General features: G+C 48.0%; 1 protein-coding gene across 1 annotated transcript; it reads left to right on the top strand.

Annotated features, from left to right (window-relative positions):
- Nucleotides 1–3,373: 3,373 nt before the first annotated feature.
- Nucleotides 3,374–5,785, top strand: RASL11A (RAS like family 11 member A). Its single transcript, XM_004386574.2, has 4 exons — nucleotides 3,374–3,497; nucleotides 3,971–4,027; nucleotides 4,146–4,225; nucleotides 5,205–5,785. The coding sequence occupies exons 1-4, from the start codon at nucleotides 3,374–3,376 to the stop codon at nucleotides 5,676–5,678; spliced, it is 735 nt and encodes a 244-aa protein (XP_004386631.1). The 3' UTR covers nucleotides 5,679–5,785.
- The last annotated feature ends 16,296 nt before the right edge of the window (nucleotides 5,786–22,081 follow it).

Consider the following 22,081-nt stretch of genomic DNA (forward strand, 5'->3'; position numbering starts at 1 on the left):
CAGAACCCTGTGTTGTGATCCTGGTCAGAGCAGTCAGTGGTGGTAGCCAGGCACCATCTAGCTGTACTGGACTCAGTCCGGTGGACGCCTTGGTAGCTGTGGACAATTAGTCCTTTGGACTAATCTTTTCCTTGTCTCCTGTTCTCTTCATTCTCCCTTGCTCCCGCAGGGATGAGACCAGTGGAGTATCTTAGATGGCCGCTCACGGCTTTTAAGACCCCAGACACTACTCACCAAGGTGGAATGTAGAACATTGTCTTTATAAACAGTGTTATGCCAATTGAGCTAGATGTTCCCCGAGACCATGGTCCTCACAGCCCTCCGTCCAGCAATTCAGTCCCTCAGGGAGTTTGGATGTGTCTATGGGGCTTCCATGACCTTTCCTTGTACAAGTTGTGCTAGTTTCACCTGTATTGTGTACTGTCTGTGACCTCAATTCTTGATGAATCTAAGAAGAGTTGTTTTTAGATTTTTCAGCTTCTTTCTTGTTGTGAGGATGGAAGTGAGGACTTCCAAGCTGTTTGCACATCAGAGAGGAAACTGGAAGTTCTAGAGCTCACAATTTAATGGGGAAAGTCAGACATTTCTAAAACAACATGACAACTTGAAGTGTGTCATTTGCATGGGAAAATACACAGCAAAATTTTAGAAGTGGTTGTTTGTGAGTGATGGTAGTTTGGATGTGTTTACCCGCCCCTTTTTCTATATAATAGAATGTGTGTATCTACAAATACTGTCTAGCAGTGGTACAGGAGCAAATCACACAAGGACCCAGAGACTTGAGGGAACATGCTGGAGTGTTGGGTGTGTTGGGGAGGAGGGAAGAATGGTGAGAGAAGAGACGGATAAGGTAGATTAGGATGGACCTTGTATGCCTTGCTATCACAGTATTTCAAACTTTAGATTGCAGAAGAATCACCTTGGGGCCTTTTTTGTTTTTCCCCCAGATTTCTAGGACCCATCTGTAGATATTTCTGACAGTGGGTCTGGAGTAGGCCTAGGAATATCAATTTTTTAATAGTCGCCCCAGTGGTTTGCGGACTACACTTTGAAAATCCCCCCTGAAGGAAACAGACAGCAATGCTGTATGATTCTATTTACATAAAGTTCAAAAGTAGGCAAAGCCTAATTTATGGTGCTATAAGTTGGCATAGTACTTATTCTGGGGGAGAGTAGTGACTGGAGGGAACACGAGGGGCTTCTGAGGTCCTGGTGATGTTCTGTGTGTTGAGCTGAGTGCCTGGATACATGGGTGTGTCCATTTGGGAAAATTCATTGAACTCCATACTTAGGATTTGAACACTTTTCTGTAGGTATGTCATTCTTTTATTTATTTTTTTAAAGTTTACATTAAAAAAAAAAAAGCATTTTAAGCCAGGGAGAGGTATGATTGGATTTGTATTTCTTAAGGATGACTACAGTCTAGAGAGTGGAGAAATACCAGAAGACTGGGGTAGATGTCCACTGCAGAAGTGATAAGAGTAGGAGGGATGGAGAGGAGGAGGCACCAAGAAATTTAGGAAGTAGAAATGATAGAACTTGGCACTTAATTGATGTGGAAGTAAGAGAGGTTGGAGTCCAGGCTGACGCAGGTTGCTGGCTTGAACTACTGGATGGATGGAGGCATAGTAATTAGTGGTAGATTGCAAAAATGGATCCAATTATCTACCCTTCTTTGTATTCCAGTCCTTTCAAATGTGGCTTTTCAGCTTCTTCTACAGTGGGGTGGAGTATTCCCCATCCCTTGATTTTGGGCTGGCCCTGTGACTTGCTTTGGCCAAGAGAATGCAGCAGAAGTATAGGGCTCCACTTCTGCGCCAGGTCTTAAGAGGCCTTGCCCGCTTCCATCACTCTCTTTGAACCCTGCTCAGCCACCAAAACAAGCCCTGGCCAGTCTGCTGGATGATGAGAGACATATGACTCAGCCACTGCCCCCTCCCAGCTGACAGCCAGCCAGCTGCCAGACCATGGGATACCAGAGAATAAGGACATCTTAGACCAGCCAGTGCCCAGTGGACCTGCCAGACCTCAGTACATGCCTGAAAGAGCCCAGCCAAGATCAGCTGAGCCTAGCTTAGATCAGGATACCAGCCCACTGACCTATAGACTTTTGAGCAATTTTAAGTGATTGTTGTCATGCAGTACAAGTTAACTGATACAAGTTAGAAAGAGAGAAAGGGTTACAGAAAAGATAGAGAAAGCGGTGAGTAAAGTGGAGCTAATAGGCAATCGAATATATGAGGCTGGAATAGAGAAGGTCGGACGCATGAAGGCCTTCTAAAGTGCAAGGATGAAATTCCAAGGCTGAAACCCAAAGACCAGGCCATAGCTTTCTACTGTGTCCTCCTTCCACTCGCCCCTCCCTAACTCTACTGTGCACCTAGAAGTAAACACTTGAATAATTAAGCAAATGCATGAGTCAAGTGCACAGGGCAGTACTAATGATGGAGAATTAGTTCAGAGCCCAGCCCTGGTAGAGGGAATGCTCACTGAGTGTGCACTAATGAGTCACTTCAACAGGGGAGTGTTTTGATGCTGAGCTGAAAACAACTGCCCCCAAGGGCCTTCACTGTCTGGAGCAAGGTTGCAGTGACTGCATTAACTTCACCTGATGTTAACTCACGGTCTCTTTTTCCCTCTCTCTCTTTTTCCCTATTGATGTCATTTCTCACTAGTTTTTGAAAATAAAAACATTCGACAGGAATCTGTTCTTCACGGTGTTGCAAACAAAATGTCCAACTGATTGCACTTTTTCCTCTTTCTCTCATCCTCCGATCTCGAGTTCGTCTCCAGATCTAGTGACCTAGGCTCGCCCCTGCGGAGTGAAGGACCAGCCGGGCTGGGCAGGATCGTTATGCAGGCACAGCCTGGATGACAGGCCTCCGGGCCGCTCTCTGGACGGTGACTGCATTTCCAGGGTCCGGGGACGCTGGTGCTGCGCAGGTCGCCGCTGTGCACCCCCTCTCCCGCTCCAGTCCGTGGGCGCCCGGGAGCGCTCTGCAGAGTTGCTGCCGTGCGCCGCAGCCAGACAGCAAAGGGCGTCAAGCCGCGAGCCTTGCGCACGCCAGCGGCGACCATCTTCCCCGCCTCCCACGTCTCCCCGCCTGCTCCTCCTCTCTGCTCTGGGAAAGGGCGGAGTTCGGGGCGGTGCTGTTCGCCCCGCGCGCCTAGCCCTTTAAAAGCTCCGGGTCTGGCCTCGCCACCGGCGGTCTGCACGGACCCCCTGCTCCGCGCGTTGCTCCCCCGCTGGACCTCCGGGAGGCGAGGCCGCACCGGCCGCTCTCCAGCCTCGGATAGGTCTGCGCGGCGGGGAGCGCTTGGCACCGGCTGCGCGCCTTGCATGGTGCTACCTGCCCTCCCCCGGTCGCGCTTCATGAAGCTGTCCAGCATGTCCGGGAACTTTCTGCTCGCGCCCATCCCGGAGGCCTCCTCGGACTGCCTTCTGCCCAAGGACATCAAACTGGCCGTGTTGGGTTCCGGCCGCGTGGGCAAGAGCGGTGAGTGCGCGCGGGGCCAGTCCGGGGACCGGGCGAGGGGACTTCACACCCCAGTCCCGACCCCCCAACCACGGGCTGCTTGGGGGCGACTGTGAGCGCCTGGAGGGAGGAGGAGGGCAGGGAGAGAGGGGAGGAATCTGGGAGTTTGCGCGCTCGATAGATACCCCCATCAGTCCCGTTCCCTCGTTCCCCGAGTCCGCTTACTTGGAGCATCTCTTCCCGGGGATCAAGAGCACCTGTTTTCGAGAACGGGGATGGTGCGGGTTAAGTCCATTCTTACCTCACCACAGAAGCCGGCGCCGAAGTGGAAACGGACGCCCTGTGGTTTGCAGAAGCTTCGAATGCCGGCAACACTGGTGTGCCTGCGACCCATCACTCTCCCTCCGATTCCCCGAGATTTCCCGATTTGACTGTCCATCTGGCGAGAGCCGCTCCTCCTGCCGCTTTTGTTGATTTTTCTATTTCCTTTTCAGCAATGATTGTGCGCTTCCTGACCAAGAGATTCATTGGCGATTATGAACCTAATACAGGTTAGAATCATTTCACTCTCCCTGCTTTTATGGCTTACATGCTCTGTGGTTTTTTGTTTGTTTTACCCTCCTGATTAGAGTGTAAGAATTTAAAAGCACACTTTCCTGCATTCTCCAGGCAAGCTGTATTCCCGACTCGTCTTTGTGGAGGGAGACCAGCTATCCCTGCAAATCCAGGACACCCCGGGGTGCATTCAGGTAAGGACTGCCGGGTAGTCAGCAGACTGCTGAGCCCACCCAGACCATCCAAAGCTGACGAGCATGGTCGGATGCCTGGATGCCCGCGCTGGCCTCTGCGCATGAGCAAGATGTCCGGACAGGCAATGCATTTTATGTGCATGGGTGGGATTGTGCACAGGTGGGGCCAGAGATTTGGGGTGCTAGAGACTCTCCAAGGAGGGTGGTTAGAGACAGCTTCCTACTATCAGCCACTTTAGTCGGGGAGAGAGGCTTAAAGTCCCTTTGCAACCCTAGAGAAAGTGTTACTGTTTAGGCTGGGTCTCACCACTTCTTTCAGTGCTGGGCCACTGAGCAATTAGAAGTGAATGGGGATGGGTTGGGGTGGAGTGGGGTAGATGGGGATTCTAGAGAAGGGGTGTGCCCCAAGCAAACTGCTAAAGTGCTTCAGTTACTGGCTGTTCCCTTAAGTCCCCCATTGCAACAAGATAACCCCCTGGCAAGCATTCAGGAATGCAACATGATTAACAAGTTACTAATTGCTGTCTCTTCAAGGAAAAGAAGGTCTTGGGTAAGAACAGAAAGGAGTTTGTTCTCAAGAAGAGCAGGCTAAAAATATCTTAATGAGTTTGGAAATGGATGTTTATATTGGCTTATTTTCAAAGTTGTGTTTATTATGAGTTGTTTCCCTAAAACTCGAGCCATTCTGGTTTGGAAGGTCTCATGGAACTCATTCTTCAATCAGCCACGGTTCACTGCAGACTGCCTGCCAAGAAAGGGGTTTAAAAATAATGCATTGGTCACAACTAATAAAATCACCTAGGCCAGCAGTGTGTGATTCCAGATCAAAAGCCTCCCTCTGCAGAAGCCGGGTAGAATCTGAAAGCTGTATTTAAGTGATTTCTTTTTCAAAAGTTTCTTCCAGTGTTACTTTGATGTTATTTTGAGCTGTCTCCCACTGAGGGCTTCCTTCATCCAGGCTCTTTCTGGTCTGTTTCAGGTGCAAGACAATCTCATCCAGGTGGTGGACTCTCTGTCCAGATGTGTGCAGTGGGCAGAGGGCTTCCTGCTGGTCTACTCCATCACAGACTACAACAGCTACCAGTCCATTCGGCCCCTGTACCAGCACATCCGGAAGGTCCACCCTGACTCCAGGGCCCCTGTCATCATCGTGGGCAACAAGGGGGACCTGCTGCATGCCCGGCAGGTGCAGACGTGTGATGGCATTCAACTAGCCAATGAGCTGGGCAGCCTGTTCCTGGAAATCTCCACCAGTGAGAACTATGATGATGTCTGCGATGTGTTTCAGCATCTCTGCAAAGAAGTGAGCAAGCTGCACAGCCTGGGCGGGGAGAGGAGACGGTCCTGCATCATCCCCCGGCCACGCTCGCCCAACATGCAGGACCTGAAGAGGCGCTTTAAGCAGGCACTGTCATCCAAAGTCAAGTCCCCCTCTGCCTCGGCACTGGGATAAACGTGGCGCACGCAGGCCTGGAGCCTTTTTATGATGCATCTGTGCAGCTGGAAAAGACTGGGGCTCCCCCTTTTAATTACGCACTCAGAGTTTATTTTTATAAAGACATTATTGGGCTTCAAATGTGTATGTGTATTTCTGAATGTTATCTAGAAGTTGGGTGGAGTTTTTTTTTTTAACTCTAACTGCTAGCCACTTTTCCATTAAAGGCAAAATGGCAACATTGCTCCTTGTTTTTTTTTTTAATGTCTTTTTATAGATCCCATACTTGCACCGGAGCCCAGAACTACTCAGTGCTTGCCCTGGGTCTGAACTCTGGGTGTCTTGTGGGAGGGAGAAGTTTATGCACAGGAATCGTCCTGGGAGAAGGGAAAGTATGTGGAGGAGAGAGGTTTGAATGACTGCAGGATATCTGTAATTAGGGCACTTTTGGCATGAAATCAACACTATGTCATTTTCACGGGAAGGAGCACCTTGTGAGCTAGTGCTAAAAAGAAGTTGCAAATCATGAGTAACAGTATATATTGGTGCAAATTTACTTATCTTCTCTACCCATGTTGGAAAATAAAAACCAAACCCTTTCCCACTAAGTGGACCCTACCATCCTGAGTTACCTTAAGATCCTCTTTAAGATCTTCTGTCTCCCTTGTCCCCACAGTCAATAGGGCACCAGATCTGTCAGTTTTGTTTCTCTAAAGCATCCCTCTGCCTTATTCCACTCCTTTCCAACTCTTTCCCAGACTCTGATAATCCCCGTAACTGCTCTCTTGGCCTGTGGAATACCATCCCTCTAATTCTATCTTCAAGGAGCCCCGGTGGCACAACAGTTAAGCATTCAGCTGCTAACCAAAAGGTTGACCATTAGAACCCACCCAACCGTTCTCTGGAAGAAAGACCTAGCGATGTGCTCCCGTGAAGATAACAGCCTCGAAAACCCTATGGGGCAGTTCTACTCTGTCACATGGGGTCACTAGGAGTGACAACTGACTGAACAACAGCAACACCCGACCAATCATTTCATTTCTATGGTTGAAAACACTCAGCTGGTTTCCCCTTATCTCCTGGGTCACATATAAATGAGGAATGACATTCAATATTAATCATCACCTCTCCAGCCTCGACACTCATCATCTCCTGCCAACACACACGAGCATACACACACAAGCACACTCATACACACACAGTTGACGTGACAGAGTGGTCTTCCTCTCTCAGTACACACCAGACTCTTGAAGGCCCTCCTGCCTTGGCAGTAACTATTCTCTCTGCCTTGAGTGTTTTTGAAAGCTCTTGAATGTTCTCCTCCTAGGAGGATCCCTAAATCATCTTTCAAGTCACAAGTCGCATGCTACCATTAGTTCCTGTGACACCTCCTCGGAGTCCTCCTCTCTGCCCATAGAGTTTGTGTTACAACCCAACCATGTAATGTAGCTACTCATCACCCCTTCGGGAAGGTGCTCTCTTTGAGGGCAGTGACTGCATTATTTTATGCCTTTGTATTCCACACTTCCAGCCCAGTGTTTGCACATACAGTGACAGGTTTTCAGTAACTATGTGATGAATAAACGAATGGATGCATTTTTTTGGTGCCAAGGGACAATAATGGGAGATGACCGTGAAACAATTTGTCACTTCTGCAGAACAAGGACAGGAGGTGTTCATAGTAGTTAAAGGTTCTTTATTAGCAAGGACAGAGAGGAACCGACATATATGCAGCTTCTGGTGATGGCAGATAGGAGCCCTGGTGGCACAAGTGGTTTGCAATCAGCTGCTAACCTAAAGGTTGCTGGTTCGAACCCACCCAGAAGCGCCACAGAAGAAAGGCTTGGTGAACTGCTTCCCTAAAGATTACAGCCAAGAAAACCCTATGGGGTAGTTCTACTGTAACACATAAGGTTGCCATGAGTCAGGTTCGACTTGATGTCAACGGGATTGGTAATTTTTTGGGGGTGGGGGTATTGTGGACCATTTCCCTCCCATGCAAGGACTCCTCTGTCAAGGCCTGTTACGCTACTATCACTCTTCCCCATATTTGAAGAGTGTCTGCCTATGCAAGATGTCAGGAAGGACTAAGAAAATTAGATACTTCACGTCTAAAGGAGTGCCCAGATAACTAAAGACAAACATGATTTTGGAATCTATCATCTTTTAAAAAATGCCTGAATTCTCCTGGCTGTTTTGCATCCCCTCAGGACAAAAGGAGTTCTTTCTCATGCAGTCCTACTTCTGCTTGGCTGCAAGCCATACATTTTAACATTGTACGTGTGGCCATGAGAACAAGTGATTCATCCCACCATTATTGCCATGCCTACAGTGTGCCCAGAGTGCCACCGGGTGCCAGGGGCTCTCCCATCCTCATCTCCCATGGGAGATTAACACCCCATGGGAAAAAGTTAAATAGTGATATTAGAGCTAGAGAGCAAGATAAGATGTTGCCCCAAGTGAGCAAAGGGGAGGACAGACCGTGCCCGGGACTCTCCAGAGGACAGCGCTCTATGGACAGGGGGTCAGGAGAGGAGTCCCAGGGCAGCTCCAAAGGAGCTCAGGCAGGGCCTGGTGGGTGGGCTAAGGGGAAGCGCTCCTGTCTTTTTCCTGCCCTCAGCATCACAAGCAACAGGCCTCCAGAGCTGCATGGCTCCCTTTTCTCCCTGGCCCCCAGCTAGCCCAGCATGGGCTCCATGCTCTTGGAGGAACGTGGTCACCTCCTGCCTCTCTTTCCCAGGCCCTCCTGCGGGGGGTCATGGTTCTTAGGGAAAATCTGGAAGGCTCCTGGGGTAGAGCCCTGGAGATGGAAAAGGTAAAACATGGAGTTATCAGAGGCAGGGCAGAAAGGTGGTGGATTGGGGCCCAGCTGGGGGCTGAGGAGGAGCCCTGAGGCACAGTGGTTAAGCGCTCAGCTGCTAAGCTAAAAGGTCAGTGGTATGAACACACCAGCTGCTCTGCGGGAGATCTTTGTGGCAGTCTGCTTCTGTAAAGATTACAGCCTTGGAAACACACTATGGGGCAGCTCTACTCTGTCCTAGAGGGTCGCTGTGAGTCGGAATCGGCTCGATGGCAATGGGTTATGGGAGTGCTGAGGAGGCCCTGCAAGCAGAACTTGAGCTCTAAGCCAGCCTCCTTTCCCCCGTCACAAAAGGGGAGGGCAGACCCCCCAGAGCCTCGGTGTTGTTATTTTGCTGAGGGCAAGGGACATAACATTGAAAACTTGGGTGGGTATGGAGAGAACAGTGTCTATACATTTTCATCTGGTAGTTTTGCCTGACCTCTGAGGTGTTGTCAAGGGTGTGAGAACTTACCACCATCCTCCTGCAGGAAGTGGAACAATAGCTTCCCCTTGTCCCTCTTCAGTAACCGCCCCCATCCCTGCTCCATCACAGGTCTGTCCTACAAGTGCAGGCTTATGTAGCTGCCCTCGTCCTCCTGGTCAGGGCGCACTTGTTAATTCTCCTCTCAAAGCTCTGCAGGATGATTGAATTAACACGGCTATTAGTGTGGTTCTGGAGAAATTGGGGCCATCCAAATGGCCAGTATGTCCTGCCAACATTCTGTACTCCACATGCGTCTCATGAATCACTAATGCGAATAATGGAAAAATAAATCAATATAATAGAGGAAAATAAATGTGTTTTGCTTGTGTTCAGGAGAAGGGTGCCACAGAAGTTCTAAAGTTTATTACTGTCTGCTTGGAGAACTGGATCAAAACAAGTGGCTGTGGAAGGCACAGTGAACAAGAGAACAAATAGGAGACTGCTTAGTCCTGAGTTGTGGTTCTGGGTCAGTTTATTTATTCTTCGCATACATTGTAATTTCAACTTCTCGTTATACAAAGCTACTAATTCAAGTTTAAAACGCAAAGATATTTCATGTGATTAATAAGTTATTCTTACTATTTCATCTGTCCCCAAAAGGTAGAATGTTTTGAAAAACTTTTAACTAACTTTTGTTAAAGTTGGAGCCCTGGTGGCACAGTGGTAAGAGCTTGGCTGCTAATCAAAAGATCGGCAGTTCGAATCCACCAGCTGTACCTTGGAAACCCTATGAGGCAGTTCTACTCTGTCCCGTAGGGTCATTATGAGTCGGAATCAACTAGATGGCAACAGGTTTTTGCTGTTGTTGTTATTAAAATTAGTCTCAAACTACTTTGGCACTCAGGTGTGATATAGGAAAAAAAAAAAAAAAACCCTATTACTTTCCAAACATCATGAAATTAGCTAGGGCTCTAGGAAAAATTAACTGATGTAGGTGATGACGTGGCTGCACTTTGTTGTTAGTTACTATCAAGTCGATTCCGACTCATGGAGACCTCGAGTGACAGAGTAGAACTGTGCTCCATAGGGTTCTCAAGGCTGTGATCTTTCAGAAGCAGATTGCCAGGCCTGTCTTCTGAGGGGCCTTTCAGTAGTAATAGAGTATCTGGTGGTTTGTGCCACTCAGGGAACCTTGATTGCACTAGCAGAACAGTTTTTAACATAGCAGAGTAGACACTTGCCTCCCCTCCACGAAATGGACCGTCAGCCCTCCTGTTTGAATGCCCTGCTGTACCTCTGCCCCAGCGCAAGATCAGCTCCATTAGGGTAAGGGCCACACCCAGTCGGTCTTCGGGGCCACAGTACCGGTTCGAGTGCCTGGTGCACAGCAGGATCTTTCAAGATATTTGCTGCAGTGAACCATTATAAAATTAAGAAGTTCATGAAGTTATTTCTGTATCGTCCCTGAGTGCATAAGTATGTCTGGGTTCCCTCAGGGTTATGGATTGAATTGTGTCCCCCCAAGATATGTGCTAGAATCCTAACCCTGTACCTGTGGATGTAGTTTTGTTTGGGAATAGGGGTTTCTTTGTTATGTTAATGAGGCCATATCAGTGTAGGGCGTGTCCTAAACCTAATCACTCCAAGCTATAAGAAGCAGCATAGACATCGAGACAAGCAAGCCCATCCTGGGGAAGATAGATGCCACGTGAAGATCACCAAGGAACTGAGGAAACGTCCGGGCTACAGAAGCTGAAAGAGACAAGGATCTTCCCTCAGAGCTGACAGACAGAGCCTTCCCTAGAGCTGGCGCCCTGAATTAAGACTTCTAGTCTCCTGAACTGTGAGAAAACTAAATTTCTCTTCTTTAAAGCCACCCAGTTGTGGTATTTCTGTTACAGCAGCACTAGGTAACTGAGACAGAATTAACTGTCGGAGATAGCCCTTTGTTTGGCTGGAAAGTGAACGTTCTCCAGAGAAGTACTACTTGAGCAAAATAGGTGTCATTGCTCTTGATTTTCCTCACATCTTTACAAAGACCACGACAATAGTGATTTGCATAATTTAAAATCACATTTATTGAGAACCTGTGCTACACGTAAGGTCCCTGTGTGGTGCAAATGGTTTGCACTCGGCCACTAACCTAAAGGTTGGTCATTGGAATTCACCCAGAGGCACCTGGGAAGAAAGGTCTAGCGATCTACTTCCGAAAAATCAGCCGTTGAAAACCCTATGGAGTATGGTTCTGCTCTGACACATGTGGGGTCGCCATGAGTCAGAATTAACTGCACGGCGACTGGTTGAGTGCCTGTGAGGTAGGAGCTGGGGTGCGTTGATCTATCCAGCTTCACTCAGGTCTCTTCAGCATCACCTGGGCAGAGCCAGTCCTTCCCATGATGGAGTCTCTCCCTGAGTCACCGCTGAGAGTCATCAGGGGGAGCAATGAGTGGGAGGTGGGGTGGAGGGCATTATCTAAGCCACAGAGCCCCAGGGACACCCTTCTGCTAGCCCCATTCTTTCCTCAGAAGGCCCTCCTCTCTGCCCGGGCCCTGAGAAGCAGCCTCCACAGTCACCCCAATGATTCACAGCTTTCTCTCCTCCTCGAGGCAGCAGGTTAGAGCCTTGTGGAGGAGGAGGAGGAACGACTAAATGTCAGCATCCCACGGGGCTGTGGAGTGAATGGTTTACTACAGAGTGGAAAAAGATGCCAGATGCAGGCAGCCACAATGCATGCCGTGAGCTACAACTGCCTGCCTGCCCAACTCAGTCTGGTCCAGGACGGCTCCAGGAATTGCCTGCCTATGTGTGTGTGTGTGTGTGGTGTGTATGTGTGTGGTTCGTGTGTGCATGTTTGTGTGATGTGTTTGTGTGTGGTGTGTGCACAAGGTATGTGGTGTGTATGTTTGTGTGTGGTGTGTGATTTGTGTCTGTGCTATGTGTATGTGTGTGTGGTGTGGTGTGTGTGATGTGTGCGTGATGTGTGTGGTGTACTATGTACGTGGTATGTGTGTGATGTGTGTGTGGTGTGTGTGGTACGTATGTGTGCGTGGTCTGCGTGTGTGGTGTGTGCACAGGGTATGTGATGTGTATGTGTGTGTGCTGTGTGATGTGTGTGTGCATGATGCGTGGTGAATGGAGTGTGTGTGGTGTGTGGTGTGCACGTGTGTGTGGGGTGTGCATGTGATATGTGGTGTATGTGATATGTATGTGTGTCTCTGTGTATAGTGTGTGCACATGTGTGTTATGGTGTGTGGTATGTGTATGTGTGTGTGTTGTGTGGTCTATGTGATGTATGTGTGATGTGTGTGATGTGGTGTGTTTGTGGTGTGGATGTGTGTGCGATGCATGTGCACGTGTGTGGTATCGTGTGTAGTGTGTGATGTGTGTGTGTGGAGTGTTTTGTGTGTCTTTGTGGTGTGGTCTGTGTGTATGTGTATGTGTGGTGTCCTGGGAAGGGCAGGAGAGCAGGAACAAGCTCTGGATTTAAACGGAAATGCCAGCAAAGAGACTTGGGAAGAATTATGGGGATGCTACCACAATGTCTGAGGTGCTGTGGTTGGGGCTGTGTGCTGGTCACGTCATTTGTGGCCGAATAACATGACTAACAACAACACCTAGCTGCCTGGATTACTGGGTACTCACTGTTGTTCCATGTATTACAGAAAGAATTTTAAGTGCATTATCTCATTTAATCCTTCCAGCAATTCGATTAAGGAGCTTATCGTCATCATCATCATCATCATCATCATCATTTGACAGATGAGGAAAATGAGGCTTAGAGAGGTTAATTACATTTCCATGGTCTCTCAGCTGGTAAGTGGCACAGCTGAGATTGACGTCTGGGTCTTTCTGATTTGAAAGCCACTATACTGTGTTGCTATGCCAATTGTCCTGCCCTAAGCACCCTACCGGTCATCTGGCAGCTGCCGCCATCCTCCAAATCAACCATTTGGCCTTGAATATTGCACGTGTATCTGTCAAGGCTGTCACCTGCAAGCAATAAGTAGACTCTGGCTGAATTAGTTTAAAAATGAATTTTTTAAAAAGACTACCGAGTAACTCGCAGAGTTGCTGAGAGAGCTGGAGAACCACAGTCGAGGCTGAGAGGGTAAATATCTGGCATTTTCAGCATCTGTTGTGCTTTCCACCCAGTCCCAGACTTTGCCAGGAAAAATGTCAAAGGTCCTCTACTTACATTTATTGATGACTGGTTGATAATAGCGGAGGGCAGGCCCAAAGTGTGTCCTGGGGGCTTCTTAAATACTAACCTCTAAGAGTCAATATAAAGGCGCCCTCGTGGTGCTGTGTTTAAGCACTTGGCTGCTAACTGGAAGTTTGGTGGTTTGAACCCACCTGTGGCTCTGTGGAGAAAAGACCTGGAGATCTGCTCCCATAAAGATGACAGCCTAGAAAACTCTATGAGGCAGTTCTACTCTGGCACATAGGGCTGCCATGAGTCGGAATTGACTTGATGACACCCAGCCACAACAATAAGAATTAATATATGAGACATTGGTGGGTCAGTGGTAGAATGCTCACCTTCTATGTGGTAGGCCTGGTTCTATTCCCGCCCGATGCACCTCATGTTTAGCTACCACCCATCTGTCAGTGGCAACTTTTCTGTTGCTATGATGATGAGCAGATTTCAGCGGAGCTTCCAGACTAAGACAGACTAGGAAGAAAGGCCTGGCAATCTGCTTCTGAAAATCAGCCAATGAAAACCTTATGGATCACAATGGTCTAATCTGCACTGATCATGAGGATGACTCAGGACTGGGCAGCGTTTGTTCTGTTATACACGGGATCACCATGAGTTGGGGCCAACTTGACAGTAGCTAACAACAACAACAATTAATATCAGTCTGACATTGGGGAAACTGAGGTTCTAAGACATTAAGTGTGGTGCAGAAAATTTCTTAAAATTGCCCTTCTAGTCATAGTGCTCGTGACTCCCATACAATGATTGGATGGGACTACCCAAATGAGGTGTATGGAATTTGTGATGGTTAAGGTTATGTGTCAGCTTGGTTGGGCCACGATTTTCAGTGGCTTGGCAGTTGTATAATGATATAATTTGGCAGTTATGTAATGTAGTCATCCTCCATTTTGTAATCTGATGCAATTATCCTCCATTTTGTGATGTGTTGTAAATTCTAGCCTCTATGGCTGTGATTACGGTACCATTTGGGAGTGAGTTGTCTGGTTATGTTAATGAGGCAGGATTAGGGTGGGATGTATCTTGAGTCACTGCCTTACTAGGGGATGTGACTCAAGTCACCACTCTTACCCCTGCCACCACCCATACCACCCTTATTCAAGTCATGCCCTTCCTTGAGTCACACCTTTTATCTTACAAGAGATAAAAGGAGAGAGATGAACAGAGCAAGGGACCCACTACCACCAAGAAGAAGAGCTAGGAATGGAGCTCATCCTTTGGACCCAGGATCCCTGCCCTGAGAACATCTTAGACCCTGGAGACAAAAAGCTGTAACACTGAAGACGGTGCAAGATGGTGAGAAGCGGCAGCAAGCGCGGCAGAGAACCAGCAGCAGCAGAACCAGGAGACCAGTGCGAAATGGCATGGTGGGCTTCCTGGGCTGTGGAGCGAGGTGGCTACAGTAGATGTGATGACCCACGGAGTGAAAGAGCTGAGTGCCTTCTGGCCAAGGCTTACTGGCAGAGTGGGGTGCTGGCAGAGCTAAAGAGATTTGTAACACTTGCCTAAGCAGGTAGCGGCCTGGCCGAGGTGGCTGAGGGGCCAACAGGCCAAGGGACTGAGGGGTCGAGGGCTGGAAAGAAGCCTGCTGCGGGCAAGGCTGAAAAGAGGCTGTTCTGATGGAAGAACTGTATCCTGAGGCGTTCCTGATCCTGAATTGTAACCCATTACTTCCCTAATAAACCCCATAATTGTGAGTATTATCTGTGAGTTCTGTGTGGCAATTGCAAAGAATTGTTGAACCCTGCAGAGAAGTTGAGAGTGCTGTGGGAGGGACAGCTGGTGTCAGAATTGGTAAAAAGGTTGGAGGGAGGAGATATGTCTGACCTCCGCCTCATAGAAATAAGCCTTGGGCTGTTGATGGTGATAATGATTCTCTCTCCCCCTTGTGAAGTTGACGAGTTCTGAGGCCTCTGCCACACCATTTTGTTTCATTAAGGAAACACCCAAAGTCTGTTAGTAAAGACAGTTAGTAAATGGCAGAACCACATTCAAGCCCGAATCTGTCTGACCCCAAAGCCAGTGCTCTCTCCATTGCACTGTGATGTCTGATGTGTGGTGTGTGTGTGTGTGTGTGTGTATGGGGTGTGGGGTGTGGGGGTGTGTGTGCCCAGAGTAGAAGACAAGGTGATATTGCATTGAGTTCTCAAATTCTGTATTGGGATGTAGACTTCACTGATATGACATCTAAAATGGCTTAAATAAGAGACAAGTTTGTTTCTCCCATGTACACCATCCAGCAGGGCACTGTGGCTCTGCTCAGCGTTCTCCAGGTCCCAGGCTCCTTCTCTCTGCTCACTCCGTCTTCCCAGGCGTTGTCCTCACCCCCATGGTCTAACGGGAGTCCCTGTGTGGCACACACGGTTAAGTGCTGAACTACTAGCCAAAAGGTTGGCAGTACGAACCCACCTGGAGGTACCTTGGAAGACAGCCCTGGTGATCTGCTTCCAAAAGGTCACAGTCTTGAAAAACCTATGGAGTAGTTCTACTCTCTACACACTGGGTTGCCATGAACCGGAATCGATGCCAACTAACACTAACAACAACAAGTTGGCTTCCAGCCATATCCACATCCTGGGTAGCAGAAAAGGGTGAGAGGAAGGGCAAGAGGAGGGCAGGCTCCTTTCCTTTAGGGCCAGGCCCCTGAAGGTGACCAGAGAATTCTGCTCATATCCTATCATCCTCGGTTTACCCTTTAGCCACACCCTGCTATTAAGGGAGACTGAGCAATGTGGACTTTAGCTGGGTGGTTCTGTGCCCAACTAAAACTTCGACGAGTAGCTGTTTAAGGAAGGAGGAACCAGTACTGGGAGACAACTAGCGGTCTATCTTTGAGTCCACCCACAGACAGAGTGTCTAGGGCTTCAGAGGTTGGGAGGGGGTGATGAAGAGGAGGGAAGTTTTCCCTTCTGGGCAGGCTGAAGAAGGAAGTGGAACTTGCTCCCAAACAGCTCTGTCCTATGTCCTCTCATTGATTCGTCTGTGTTCCTGGGGAGATTTTAATAACGCTGATTTCTGAGCAGTGGGCCCTCAAGTCTGTCTCTAGGAAGCTCCCCAGGAGATTCTCATGTAGGCAGTCTTTGAGCTACACTTTGAGAGGCACTGAAGTGAGTGTGGGGAGGAGAGGAATTAAACTTGGTGCTAGGGGAAAATAGAAGAGTAAAGAAAATGCCCACCACCCATCCGTCAGTGGATTGTACTATGGTGCTTGCATGTTGCTGTGATGCTGGAAACTATGCCACTGGTATTTCAAATACCAGCAGGGACACCTATGGTGGACGGGTTTCAGCAGAGCTTCCGGACTAAGACAGGCTTGGCTACCCACTTCCAAAAATTAGCCAGTGAAAAACCTATGGATCACAACAGAACATTGTCCAATACAGTGCTGGAAGATGAGCCCCTTAGGTTGGAAGGCACTCAGAATACACAGTGGCTGCAGCAATGGAATTGAGCATACCAACCATCATGAAGATGGTGCACGACCAGGCAACATTTTGTTATGTTGTACATGAGTATGATGGTGAAGATTGTGTGTCAACTTGGCTGGGCCATGATTCTCAGTGGTTTGATAGTCATATGATGTCGTGATCACTTCCATGATGAGATCTGATATTATGTGATCACCTCCATGATGGGATCTGCTGTGAGTAGCCAATCAGTTGGAAGGGAGTTTCCTTGGGCATGTGGCATGCATTGAATATAAGTGGATAATCTGGCATGGCTTGTGGGCTTTTGTTTGTTCTGAATCCTGCAGCTGGCTTCTGTTTGTCCGGCCTCTGATTCTTGGGACTTGAGCTAGCAGCTTACCTGCCGTCTTGCCTGCTTATCTTGAGACTCGTCAGTCTTCGCAGCCTGTGAGCAGGAGCCCTACTCTCTGACCTGCCGATCTTGGGTTCGCCAGCCTCTGCAGCTACGTGAATCAGGAGAGGCCTCTATCCCGACTCATGGACTTGGGACATTCCAGCCTCTGCAACCACGTGAGCCATTTCCTTGATATAAATCTCTCTATATATATTTATACGTTTTACTGGTTTTGCTTCTCTAGAGAACGCAGCCTAAGACAATGGGGTTGCCATGAGTCAGAGCCAGCTCGAGAGCAACAACAAAACAACAAAATAAAAGGCATTGAGGAGGAAGAGTTTCTGATTAAAGGAAAGGGGCTATTTTCTTTCTGATACAAGGGAGAAGTTTGGGCTACCAGAGTGTCTAAATTGTCTGGGTTAAAAAAAAAAAAACCCATAAATTCACTTTAATGCCACAGCCAAAAATTGAATTTTCAGTAAGCTTTCCAAAAAGATGAGGTCTGGTGCAGTGGAGGGTTGTGAGATAGGAAGAGCTCTGGCCTAGACAACAGGAGAACAGAGCCCAGTTCCTCTTTTGCTACTAAGTAACTGTGCAATCTTGGCAAAGTCACTTAACCTCTCTGTGCTTTAATTTCTTTATTTGTAAGAAACAGAGGGTTGAACTACGTGATTTTAAGGCTCCTTGTGGCTCTAACATTTTTATTATTTGTATTCTTTAACTTTTATTTATGAATAATTTTAAACTTACAGAAAAGCTACAGGAATAGTAAAAAGAACACCTATATACTTACTACCCTAGGTGTTGCAAACAATTTATGCTGGACTGTTAACCTAAAGGTTAGTGGTTCGAAGCCACCCAGCAGTACCTCGGAAGAAAGGCCTGGTAATCTACTTCCATTAAAGATTAGAGCCAAGAAAACCCTATGGAGCCCTTCTACTCTGACACACATGGAGTCGTCATGAGTCAGAATCAACTCTACAGCAACTAACAACCACAATACTTATCACCAGACTTACCTATTGTTAACATTTTGCCCTATTTGCTTGATCATCTCCTCACTCCCTCTTTGTATATATGTCCTAGTTTCCTACTGTTGCAGTGACAGAAATACCACAAGAGGGTGGCTTTGAAGAAATGAAATTTATTTTCTCATAGTTCGGGAGGCCGTAAGCTCAAATTCAGGGCACTGGCTCTAGAGGAACATCCTTCTCGCTTTCAGCTTCTGTAGCTCTGGTGTTTCTTGGTACCTTGGTGATTCGCAAGTGAAATCTATCTTCCCCCATTTGCGCTTTCTTGTCTTTGTGTCTAGGCTGTTCCTTATAACTCAGAAGTGATTAGGTTTAGGGCACACCCTACACGGACATGGCCTCATTAACATAACAAATAAAACACTATTCCCAAACAGGGTTACATCCACAGGTACAGGGTTAGGATTACAACACATACTTGGGGGCGGGAGGGCAATTCAATCCATAACTATGTATGCATATGTAAACCAAACCAAACCCGTTGCTGTCGAGTCAATTCCAACTCACAGTGACCCTATAGGACAGGATAGAACTGCCCCATAGAGTTTCCAAGGAACAGCTGGTGGATTCGAACTGCCGACCTTTGGGTTAGCAGCCTAACTCTTAACCACTGTGCCACCATGGCTCCTGTGTATTGTATTTAATTACCATATCTTTCCAGTCTCCTTTATTTAGCTCTGATATTTATAAATTTCTTCCCCCCAAAGCCCAACATGTATTGGCAAAGGAATTTTTACTTGAAATAATATAGTTCAAATAGCATTTCCGATTCTCTCCACAACCTACCTGAACAGCATACTAGATATTTCTAATGAGCTAGTGCCTCTCTCCTTCTGTCGGCACAAAACTCCCCACTCCTATTTCTTTCTTCCATACCCCAGAAGGGAAACTACATTTTACAAGTTTCCTTACTGTTTCATGGGTGCACTGAAAACTCCGAATCCCACCAACAAGCAAGAAGGAGGTGCTTGGGTGACAAGATTGTCCTCTGCTTACTTCAATGGTCCAGCTGCATTGGGGCAGTTAGGGTTGGCTGCCCCAAACCCAGTCAGTCCCTCCACAAGGGACCGTCCCCTCACTGCCCCACCCCAGCATACTTTAGGAAGCCAAAGGTGTTCCCTTCTGATTCTCTTTTGGGGGCGTTTAGGGCTTTAGTGAGGGGCACTGACTCCTGTCTCAGCTGCAATCACAAGCCATAGTGTGAGCTTTCCTTAGCTCCTACCCCATCCGTGCTTTGAGAAGAAGTTTTTGCACGAGCAGAAACATCATCCTGTGAATGGTGTACAAACATGATTATTCACCCAGCGACAGATTTAGATGTTCAGAAATAGGCAGACAAGTCATATTCCCCACACTGACAAGCAAATCAAACACCCACGAGAATGGTCCGAATCAGAGCTACAGTCCAGCTAGAAGAATGCTTGTGCTGTTTATAGTCGAAGCACCATGTAGTCCTCACGGCGTTCTTCCTCTCTCCATCCTTTCTCCAGAAGGAAGAACGAGTCATCTTCTTCCCCATTCTTCTGCTCCTTCTTGATGTCTGCAGGTTGACTTCATGCCTGTCGGAAGTGAAGAGCAGGGGGCCAGGTGGAGTCTTCTTTGAAGCACAATGGAATTCTTACCTGTGAGTCTACATTGGCAGCCCACTCTTCCCTGACATGACCCAGGCTCATGTTAGCCAGTGCTTAGCTACTCATCATCCCTAAACATGGCTATGCTTTCCTGTTTCCTTGCCTCTCTTCAGGTCATTCCCTCCACCTGGAACTCCTTCTGCCCATCAAAATCTTAGCCTGTCTGCAAGGGCAAACAAATGCCACCTCGTCCACGTGGCCTCCTCTGATCTAGTCACCCTTCTGCCCAGAGCGCCTAGCACATTGTAGGTACTTGATCAACATTTGTTGGATGAGTGAATGAATGAAGGAAAGAATGAAACATTCATTACTTCTATTGTCCTTGTAAGGAGCCCAGATGACGCAAATGGTTAAGCGCTCAGCTGCTAACCTAAAGGCTGGTGGTTCAAACCCACCCGGCGGCTCTGCAGGAGAAAGACCTGGCAATCTGCTCCCATAAAGATTACAGCCTAGAAAACCCTATGGGGCAGTTCTACTGTGTCACATGGGGTTGCTATAAGTTGGAATTAACTCGACGGCACCCAATAGCAAAAATAACGTTGTCCTTGTAGCATTTATTAGAGTCCCGGAATGCTAGCCCACAAGAGGTCTTGGAGAACATCCAGTCTGAAGGAGGTGTGGGTACTGGGCACAGCAGGGCCCTACAGGTGATGGCTGTCAGAGTTGGGCTCAACTTTACATCTTATTCTGCCTGTGCTGGAAAGCTGGGGACAGAGCTAAGCTGCACAGAGCCACCTGGCCCTGACTCTGCTGCTTCAATCAGCCAAGGATGTGGTCTTACTGACGATGAGTGTGTTCAGGAACCAGAAGTCCGATGTTTGTAACTAGTCCTTCAAATGGAAGCATTGACTGTGGAGAACTTTCTTTCTGAAGAGTGGGGAGATCCCAAGAACAACATGGCCATGGCAGAGGGTAAAATCCAGCTCCCAGACCCAGTGAGCCCCCGACATGGTCAACATTACTGGCAGTGATGCCCACCTCCCCCCTCCATCCTCCAGCCCCCTCCACAGCGGCTATACTGTTTTTGAGGGCTCAGAAGAAGCTTCACTGAGTTATGTCCATGATTCTGCAGAATTTCTGTAGCTCATTATACTGGGCACTTAATCATGGGTGTGGATGTGCCCTCCAGAAATGACGTGTTGTTGTAGAGCGTTGAATACATGGCTTACCAGGATGCACTAGATAAGCATTGTGGGGAGTCAACCACAGTGTCCACCACTGCTTTTCCTGCCTCCCTTGGCACAGGCATCACAACTCTCAACTTACAGTTTGCGACTGGAAGCCAGTCATTTCATCTTCCTGTGCCCCAGGACCATCATCCGTAAGATATAATGTGTGAGAAAGCATTCTATGAACTGTAAAGGGTTACGCAAACCCAAGGTGCTCACCTGTGGAGATCAGGGACCATGTGTCACCTGCTTTGTAATACCCTTAGCACTCCTAGAGGGGATGCTTACAGCAGGTGCCTAGTACATTCTTCTGGGCCAACTGACAAGTGATAATGGAGAGGTGATTGCCCACCACTACTTTTCTATACTGTCTTGGGGAGCTTTAGGGTGTGTGGGACAATCCATCTCCTTCCTGGGTCTGACCAGCTGACAGAGTGCCACACTGGGTGTTGGTCCTGGCTCAGTCTAGTTGGGCAGAGAAGTTCCAGTTTCCAGTCGTTCATGCCACAGGTCTGCTGTGTGAGGAGGAGAAGTGCTGCCACTCAGTAGCCAAGTTTCTGCGGGCAAATCACTGACCTGGGATGACCCTCAGTTTCCTCTTCTGCAAAGTGGGGATGTTGGATTAGATGATCTCCAAAACTACTTCCACCTCTCAGATGTATGATTCTCTTCTTGCATGAAATAGCACACATTTGTCTTTAAAACACGATTCCAACTGCTTTTGACAATAAAAACAGCTATAAAATCACATAATAGCAAGTCTTCCATTTCCTATTCCTTCCATTTCTTCATTCTGCCCTGGTGTCAACTTCATTCTAAGGCTGGCTCTCTTCTTGGTCACAAGATGCTTGTCCAAGGCTATGGGGGCTTCATGTCTATCAACAAAAAGTGAAAACCTTTTCCCCTATTGGAATAGAAGCTTTTTCAGTCTGCTTGGGCCAACGATTAGAACACCAACTTAGGACGTCAGGGGATGCCATGTACTGTTCGCTTAGACCGATCACCTGGGATGGACATGCTGTTGGGGAGTCAACCACAACATCCGCCACTGCTCTTCGTGCCTCCCTCAGCACTGGTGTTACAGCTCTCAACTTATGGTTTGAGAAAGAAAAGTTGATTTTTCCATACCCAGTGAGTCTAAGTCAGAGCTGAGGCTAGAAGGACAAGACCTCAGAGCCCAGGGCCAGCACTTGGCTCTGGGCATGGAGAGCATGTGTGTCACATGCTCTTGCGGCAGCCTGTATGTGGAGGGCCTGAACCACTGCTTAAGTTCCAAGTACAAGGCTGGGTGTCATCTTGTGGAGCAG

This window comes from Trichechus manatus, unplaced genomic scaffold (genome assembly GCF_000243295.1).
Source record: "Trichechus manatus latirostris isolate Lorelei unplaced genomic scaffold, TriManLat1.0 scaffold00168, whole genome shotgun sequence".
NCBI lineage: Eukaryota > Metazoa > Chordata > Mammalia > Sirenia > Trichechidae > Trichechus > Trichechus manatus.